Genomic DNA, 9,308 nt, shown 5'->3' with positions numbered 1-9,308 from the left:
GGCTGTCGTGTTGGAGGGAATTTGACAGAGGAGTAATCCCTTGGTTCTTTTCTTTCTGATTCCCATAGGAAACCTCAAAGGAAAATGTTGAATGTTGACTTGTATGATTACGTAATAGGGGTAGGGTTGTGGTTTATGGGGCTTGTGTCCCCTGGCAATGAGGGAGATATCATGCAACGGCCGTGGATCGTGCATACTTACATTGACAAATGACAATCAATTGAAATCAACGGGTGAAATGTACTTCATCTAATGGTTAATATGAGAGTGTATGTTGGATCCACTAATGTGCTTATCATCCCGTCCTCGAGTTTGGATGATTTACCACTCAATGCATATTCCTTATCAGATTGGATCGGAGCATTTTGACAGTTACGATTTTTTGAACCATTTAACCCTGCCATGCACTGATACTACGACGGCAGTAGCATTATCATATCGGTATTGGATATCAATGATACTGAAACATATTGATCAATATGAGTATATGACCAATCGGATACTGATACCTTTAGTTGTTATGGTAATCACATGTGAAATCCTCCATAAACTTTTTTTATTTTTTGATTTTCAAAATAGGAAAGCATAGATTAAAATTTGGAGAAAGTTTTCCTTCACTGTGAGCATAAATGCTTTTGCTATTCTTAGGATTCTGATGGTGCCGAGAAAGTATTGCGCAACAGGTACCTCAAACCATTTGTACATAGGGGGCAGATATTTATAGCCAAATGGTTGGAAGATACCTTTGAGGTTACCTTTATGCACCTCCCCTTTGGCTCTGATAAATGGAATTAGAAACAACCCATTGGAGGGAGCCAGGGAGGGAATGCATAAGGCCCTTTCCTTTTAACGTTTAAATTAGAAAAACTGCAACAAAGTATCATTGTCCGGGTTAGAAATAATTCATCACATTGAGAACTAAGTTGGGCCAAATCAACAACTAATTCATTCATAGGCCTCAGCAAGAGAGGGAGGTCAGTTTTTTTTTGGTTAATTACGGATCATAATGGGGTTGAATGAGAACCATTCAACTTTTATTGAAAGCAATGAAGACTAAACACCCTGTGTGAGTGGCCCAAGGTGTGCCTAGTGAAAGTCGAACTTAGGACGTTTAAGTTTACAGCTCGTACTAAGTTTATTGCTCATCAACTGCGCTACCCCCTAAGGGTTGAAGAGGAATGTTACTTATAGTATTATAGACATTCAAAAAGAGAGGAATTGTGTTCCAAAGCCATGAAGTTGTTCTAAGGTTAGACAAAAAACCTATCAAGATCTTCAGAATTTGTCCACACCTCTTTTATCATCCATCCTTTCAGTTGCACCTGTTGAACTCTGATGAGGAACCCTTGGATGCTGCTTCAATCGAATCCCTTGTCATTAAGTAATCGGTCGTGAATGAGAGACATTCCCTTTTGTATAAGAAGCAGATTGTCCATCCACTCATTTTGAGATTCAGATTCTTAACCGAGACAGAAATCATTAAAATAAAATCATAGTTTGGAAAGATAACTTTGTAGGGAGAACAGGTAGGTAGTACCTGTTGAGAGAACTTTGTGGGGATCTAGTTCTTCATGTTTAAAGATAATCCGATTATTCCAAATTAAGTAACAAAGAATGATCTGCATAGAAAAGAACTTATCTGATTGTCATAAGGTACGAAATTAGCATTGAAACAAAGCATTATAAAATGCAAAAAAAGACGAAGCAGATAAACGTTCAATAATTAAACTCAAGAGGGCAAGCAGCCCATACCCTTCTTCATGTTGCCATTCTTATTTTGAAGCTGGACATGTAATGATCACAGGAGATTCATTTCTCAATTCAAATCTGCATCTTGTACAGGGTTTTAAAATTCAGAACCGGGTACAGGATCTGTCTTCATCAATTCTCATTGGATTCTGACTCGAATAATCCTGGAATTGGTTGAGAATCCAATGGAATTCGTTGTTATCGGCTGACTTATCCTGACTCGGCTTAACTCGGTCTGACTTATTATGTGAAGAATTGGGTTTAATCAGATCAATTCACTAGTCTGTCAAACTAACTTCAATCTGAGAATGACCAGACTTTGTTTAAATATAGGGAAAAAAAGAACTGCCTGGTCATGTGGTCCCTACATCCAGAAACAGGTGCGTGCAAAATTACCACATCATCCCTGTGAATTAAAAAAATACCTTATTTTTTTCCCCTCAGGGAATAACTTAAAACATCTATTCATCAAAGCATTACATTATCCTTACGATTTCCCATTGTTTCCCCTGATTTTCACATTCAAAACAACCTTCAGAACAAGATAAAATAGAGAATTACCTGAATAAGGCAGGCACATCAATTCAAATAGTTCTGTGGCCAAATTTATGTATTTTAATCATGAAAGTTACATCCAGCCACACTTCATCTACATTTACTAGATTCAGTTCATATGTATGTGTTGGAAAAGCTCTAAATTAAATCTTGAAACGGAGGTAGTTTCTATAGATATAAAATAGTAGGACAAGCTAATAATTGAAGCTTTTGGAAAAAACCGGGTGCTTAATATAAGAAGACATAGATACTCAATGAAGTCAGTTCGACCAGTCAAAAAAATGCAAAGTCATATCTAAAGACGAGCTTTGAAGTCTCTGCTGGTGCTGGAACATAACCCTTCATAACATTATGTTGCTTACAAACTCGTCAAGTTCAATTCTGGCTCATCTTTGTTAGGCATAACAAATTGATAGCAGTCTGATCCCTCCTTGTTTCTCCTGCATCCAGGTTAAAGTTGCCAATCCATCATTGCAAGACCGGATTGCAGGCACTCTTTGAATCCACCAGGGATGCCTAAAATGGCAATAATAAGAAAAAGAGAAAGCCCTAAAAGTTTGTTTAAATGATGCTTAATGTGAAACCTCCAGCCCCATTGTGCTGGAGTTCAGAATTCAAATCGTATATATGATATCAAAGAACATTCAGCATGAAGAGATCATACAACGAACAACTCCAGCCCCATGCTGCTCAAGTTCAAACTTCAAAATCTTAAATATGCTAGAAAGGGAAATTCAGCAATATAGAGATATTAACTTACATATCATCACAAATCTTTATCACTATCAAGCTGTGCTTTTGCTGCTGCTTTCTCTGCTTCTTCTAACACAAATGTTTTGAGAGACTCAACATCCCTAGGGCCTAATGACATGCAATAAAAGAAAGGGAGTTCCATTATTAGTGGCCAATTCATTCAAAGATGAAAGACTTGAATTCGAGGCCTCCTTGAAATGCAATCTACCACTAAATTCAAATCCACAGATTCTGAGCCCAAATATGTTTAAGAACACACAAATATAATATTACGTTGAGGCGTATAAGCACAATTTTATTCAGTGGATTCAGATTCCAGAATTTAGGAAAAAATGTACAAAAATGGAAGCAAAGCATAAAATGAAAAGAAGAAATAGTTTGAATCACACCGAGAATTTGTTGAAACATGCGTACTCGAGCAGAAAGGAACGGCAGAATAGCATCATGTAGCATACAATTAAGTTTGGAATGTACACACCAACCTATTTCCTGAAGATAATAACATGCAATAACTAGAAACATAAAGTGATGCAGCTAAGATTGCCGAATTGGGCTAATTAGGACTCATAATACTTTATTTTGGACCATGGTTGGATTCTATGGATCTTGGGCTTTTTATTTTTGGGTTTATTGATGTAACATGCTTCTTTTATAGGCCCACACTTGGGGTCTTAATTCTGTATACGAGATTTATTATAATGGATAAGATTGTGTCGGTCCCATGTGCTATTAAGTAATCAACTTAATTTAATCTAAAAAGAGTCCTTTTAAGTTAAAGAGTTTTATGTCAGTGTAAGTTAGTTTAAACTTATTAGGAAGGTTAGTCACTAGTGGATTCAATTTCTGCTTTTTGGACTTTACATATGTAACTATGGTTTTAGGGTATCAGTATCAGTATCGGTATCGATATCAGTCATATTGTAACGTTTACCAAAATAGGTATCATAATGGATACCATGACCAGTATTGATCGTATCGGCTCTGTATCATAATACTATAATCCCATATTTAAAAAAAAAAAAAGAAAAAGAAAAAATCCATTTTGACAAATCAAAGACTCGGAATCTTTTTTCTGGACATTGAGTCAGTACCAAACCTTGTCATATGTTTCTACATTTTCAAAACACTTTCCTTGTAATAATCTAGTCTAGTGGGTTCCTGAAAATGCTTAAGATATTATGCTATAAAAAAATGACTGATGTCATGCCAATGCAGCAATGCCCACAACCACAAGAAGAAGAAAATTTATTAGAAATTAAAGAAAAGAAGGGGCAAATCCCCACGACATCAATGAAAAACAAGGTCTAAAGCTTAGTACAATTGGCATGCAAGCACCACCAAAAAGCAGATAACACCAAGAAGCCCATAACCATGCAAAGGCTGAACCTCTACATTTAAAAGAAAAAAAAAAGGGTGTACCCAGTGAACAAGGCTCCCGCCACTGCGGGGACTGGTGAGGGTCATAATGTATTAAGGGGGCGGGGAGAGAATCTGGAATTCAGACAGTTTGCACCAAATCTGATATGCTAGCATATATAGCGCATACAGTTTGGAAATAGTGTACAATCTTGGTTGATAATTTGACAGTATGAGACACATTATGTTTGTAATTCCTATCAACAGTATAGCTGAGACATGACAAGTAAATAAAGTTACGAAGACGGAGAGTGTCACATCAACTGTCTGATAAATTAATACATTAGAAACCTTGATTGTTGACAAATCAGAAGGTAGATAAGGAAACAGCTAAGTCTGGCTCTAGAGATGGGATGTTCAGAAGACTTGTCATGATGTGGGATGCAACCGAATATTTAGAATCAACACAAGAACCAGGATGTTGGATCACAATCCAGCAATTGAAATACTTCTCGTCCATTGGACAGATGATATCAACACAAATTGTAAATTTTAATGAATAACTACAAATTAAAATTTCAACATGAGAAAACCATAACTAGTTATTTGGGATGTAGTGCCCAAATTCTTGACAGGAATATTGGATAATTGGATTACTGTTTATTACTTCAACCCAATAAAGCAGAAACACTGCTGGCTGTCCGAAGGGCTCAAAACTATAGGATCTTGAGGTATGGCTTGAAGATTAGTTGAAGTAGAATTTGTTAGGTTTTATTACAGGCAGTAATTCCAGCAAAATAATGAAAAGTATGGGGAAGGCTGATGGGGAAAATTAAGTTTAACTTGACTGAACTACAGAATCCAACCAACTATAGTTTTATGATGAGATTTCATAAGGTCTAGTCCAAGAACAGCAAAAAAATGGAAGGGGTGGGGGGAGGTTACCTAATATTATACCAATTTTTGATAATAAGGAGAGATTCCCTATCAGGTGAAATAAGTTTTCCATAAATTCCCTTTAGTGAAATCAGCAGCAAGACAACTAAAGAAACCAATTAAACTGTCACACTATTAGACTGATAGAACTGCTTGCAACCCTTTATCCGAAGATTGGTACAAGTATTTAGCCAGAACCTACACAGGCTAGCCCTAAGCCTATACAATTGATTTTTCAACAACAAGGACAGGGTGAGAGTCTTTCAAAGCCTTAATAACCTTACTAAAAGTATTTCCCTTGAAGCAAGGATAGAACTCCAAGTTTTACATCTATATTCTTCCTAAGCCGAAGAGGAAATACAATTTATCTCTTAAACCTCGCATGCACAAAGAACCCCCCCCCCCACACACACACGCATACCCAAAAAAAGAAGAGAACCTCAAACCTTGTCATTATTATCAACACCACAATAATTTTAAGAGACCACTGAAAGAACCAACTCAGGTTAATCAAATGCAAATTATGGAATCAGTTGACAGATTTTGTCTCCTTACTGAGTTCACATATACCAAGAAGATGTCTCATTTTAAGTATGAAGGAAGGCAAATTGGGCCTTAGAGCAAGATTATTAATAGATCATTAACTTTTTATAATTGGTTCCTACTGCTACTAAAGAGGAAACTAATAAGCCGACAACCTTGCATCCAAATACAGTAAAAAAATTACCCTGATATTTTGCAACTTCTTCCCCATCATAAAAGATCTTGAAAGTAGGATATGAATGGATGTCAACTTTGGCACAAACAGGTTTGCTTGTGGAGCAATCAACTTGTCCTATCTCTATTTCATCTTCCCCTTCCATCGTCACTCCTAGGTCCTCCCACAGTGAACCCAAGTTCTTACTGAAACCAAAGTTTGTACGATCAGTAGTCGAACAGCATAAATGAATATCATATACTCTATTTTGGATGATGTAAGAGATCAGACAGAAATGGATTACTTACCAATGTTTACACCATGGAACACAGAATTGCACAAACCATACAACATCCTTCTCCTTCACCTAAATGGCATACAATGGAGCATTTAACTAGTTTAAAGGGTAGCATCAAAGAAAGTTACAAAAACATGGAAAAGGACAAGTTCATAATGCCAAAAGGAACATTATTGCTTAAAATATATCCTATTGGAAACACTAGAGACATGTGATTATGATTTCCTTAAACTTTTCAGTGACAAACCTAAATGAATCGAATATGAACATTCCTTACCTGTATCAACTATCAAGGACAGATTAACAATGAAAAAAAGTTGGAAATAAAATGCACTAACCCAAACAATGGAATCAATTATTGCACCACTGCTTCAACGGGCTGTCCATGATTTGAACTACCTAGAGTGTATAAGCATGTCGTAGAACCTATTCAACTTAAATAGGTTTGTAAAATCGATAAGATTGAATTGCACCTGTTATATGGAATTAAATTTTTGCATCAGTTATCTCAAGATGCTGCCAAACACTTGAACTATATAACCTACTCAAGTACGCTGTAGAACCCTTTAAACTCAAAATGAGTTCTAAAATGGGAAAATTTGAATTGCAGTGTTCTGGATGAACCCACTCTACGGGATTGAATTCTCAAATGAATGATTCAAAGTAGCTGCCTAACATTTGAACAACCAAGAATGCTCAAGCAGGTCGTATAACCTATTTAACCCCAAATAGGTTCTAAATTGACGGAACTGAGTCGCACTGTTTCCAAGATCCCCATCGACGGAATTGAACTATACAGTGGGACAATCAGGTCGTAGAACCGATTCATTCAGAAATCTACTCTGCTCTAACCAGAAACAAGTCTATGGTTGAAAAGACACAGGCAAAAAAAAAAAGAAGAAATGCGAAACATCCAATTCAGCAGCACTATTGATAAATTAGAGAACAAAAAACGACTATGTGAATGCAAAACCCTAAATTTCATAGGAGAAAGAAATGAACAAAAATATCATATCAAATCCACAAAAAATTGGATGAACAGTGAAGGGAAAACAAGTGGAGCTTAGATTTTACCTTGTCGGAGAAGGTATCTGCTGTTAGCGTTATAACTTCAGCCCTTGTAGCTGTAAAAGCAGAGAGTGGTAGAAGAACAAGAGAGATGAGAAGCACAAAGGGTTTCATGGCGGTCGCCTAAGTCTCCCTTTCTCGTCTACTGTTTTTCCAGTTAGAGAAGATACGATCTCTTCATCGATGTGCATCCTTACTCTAACGCAAGAACAGTCATGTTTTTAAGGGTGCGTTTGGATAACCGGTCCATTTGTCTACAACATAGATTAATCATTTGTAATTGTAACCCTAAGGTCACGTTTGTTTAGAAGGTAAAAATGGATGGGGAATTTGTGAGTCACGTGTTATATTGACAAGGGAGGAGATGGAAATGATGATACATTTTTGGATAAACATCACTCCTCTCTCCTGAACTAAGGTAAAATATCAATTTGACCCACCACCTTTTCAAAAATATCACTTCCCTCCACTATAAGAAAAAGATGCTATCTAACCGCCCCAACAGTAGATTTGGCTGTTAAGTCAAATTAATTTTTTTATAATCTTCAAAATACCCCCTATTTGTGTAATACCAAACATTACTTTCTATCTTGAGTGGAAAGTAGAAAGTGAAGGAGACCAGCAAGACGAGGGCCTGGAATCGGACACCAGCATTGAGTTCTAGTTGTCAGGTCAAATTGAATTTCTTAATTATGTAACAGCAATCAATTTTCACATTTCTTCTTTCCTTTTCAGTAGATTAGGTGATGTGGAGAGATGTATCAAAATCAGCTTTCGTATTTGGAGTTGGAACATTCTTCCCACTCTCTTCCTCTTTCACCCAAGATCTCAATTTTAGGTACAAAACAAGCCATAGAAATGGTAATTCTCATTAAAATCCCCTGTTTCAATCTGTGCCCATTACTTTAATTCTTCTGGTCCTCTCTTTGTACAGCTTGATTTCTACAATTTCCTGCATGGGTCTTGTCTACCTTGCTGCAATATTTTTCTATAAATCAATACTTTGCAGGTAAATTTCCCAAACAATAAATTTTCTGATAAAAGGAAGTCTGGGTTTTCCAATTTTAATTCTCTGCTTCCCTTCCCAAATATATCAGGGGAGATACAGATATGGATAATTCAAATGAGGAATATATAGTAGGGGAACAAGAGCAATTTGGGTACTAAAACTGATCCTTCCCTACTTGAATGAGTTCCTGTTGAAGCTCAGAAGCATTTACACTACTTTGTCTTTTTTTTTTTTTTTTTTTGGGGTAATCATTCACACTCCTTTCTATCTTTAAGTGAAAGCCCCCATCAAACGAAAACCCCTTCCCGCTTTCTCTGACACCAGCCGAGGAAAGCGAAGGTGACGGGCAAGACGAGGGCCTGGAATCCAACACCAGCATTAAGGTTGTGGAAAGCGGCATAATGGGGTCTCTCTGCTTTTTCTCGTTTTTTGCCGGTTGGTGTAAGGAGAAAGAGCGCGGGAAGGGGAGCATCACGTGAAATGATGAAAATTAAAATAAGAAAATAACTCATCTTGAGTATTTTGGGTATTATAAAGAAAATATACCTTGACTTAACAGTCAAATCTAACTGTTGATGCTTTTAGATAACATCTTTTTCTTGTAAAGGAGGGGAGTGATATTTTTTGAAAGGTGGTGGATCAAGTTGATATTTCGTCTTAATTCAGGGGAGGGGAGTGATGTTTACCTTACATTTTTTAGTGTAGTGTGATTTGATGGGAGAGAGGAAATGAAGGTAAAGTGGGATTTTAAGGAGTTCACATCCTCTATAATGAGTGGTGAGATATGGTGAGTATTAGATGACTGAGAACGTATGGATACGCGCTCCAAGGGATTTCCAACCACCTGATGCTCATTGCACCGATATAGCTGTTGCAGACGACTTTCA

General features: G+C 36.9%; 1 protein-coding gene across 6 annotated transcripts; it reads right to left on the bottom strand.

Moving 5' to 3' along the window:
• Window positions 1–1,110: 1,110 nt before the first annotated feature.
• Window positions 1,111–7,618, bottom strand: LOC122057034 (protein disulfide isomerase-like 5-1). 6 transcript variants are annotated; one of them, XR_006133435.1, is made up of 6 exons: window positions 7,419–7,618; window positions 6,355–6,413; window positions 6,077–6,252; window positions 3,065–3,165; window positions 1,538–1,619; window positions 1,111–1,459 (listed from the first exon to the last, which is right to left on the bottom strand). XR_006133435.1 is itself a non-coding variant. In XM_042619026.1 (5 exons), exons 1-4 carry the CDS (start codon window positions 7,524–7,526, stop codon window positions 3,071–3,073), a joined length of 438 nt encoding a protein of 145 aa, XP_042474960.1. In that variant the 5' UTR covers window positions 7,527–7,618; the 3' UTR covers window positions 1,111–1,619; window positions 3,065–3,070. The 6 variants fall into 6 exon arrangements, 3 of the variants coding, with proteins under 3 accessions (XP_042474960.1, XP_042474958.1, XP_042474959.1); XR_006133436.1 differs by having other exon boundaries at window positions 1,111–1,409; XR_006133437.1 differs by having other exon boundaries at window positions 1,111–1,370.
• Window positions 7,619–9,308: the final 1,690 nt, after the last annotated feature.

This window comes from Macadamia integrifolia, chromosome 12 (assembly GCF_013358625.1).
Source record: "Macadamia integrifolia cultivar HAES 741 chromosome 12, SCU_Mint_v3, whole genome shotgun sequence".
Lineage (NCBI taxonomy): Eukaryota > Viridiplantae > Streptophyta > Magnoliopsida > Proteales > Proteaceae > Macadamia > Macadamia integrifolia.
Note: the sequence above shows the minus strand (reverse complement) of the source record. Positions and strands in the feature narration are given on the sequence as shown.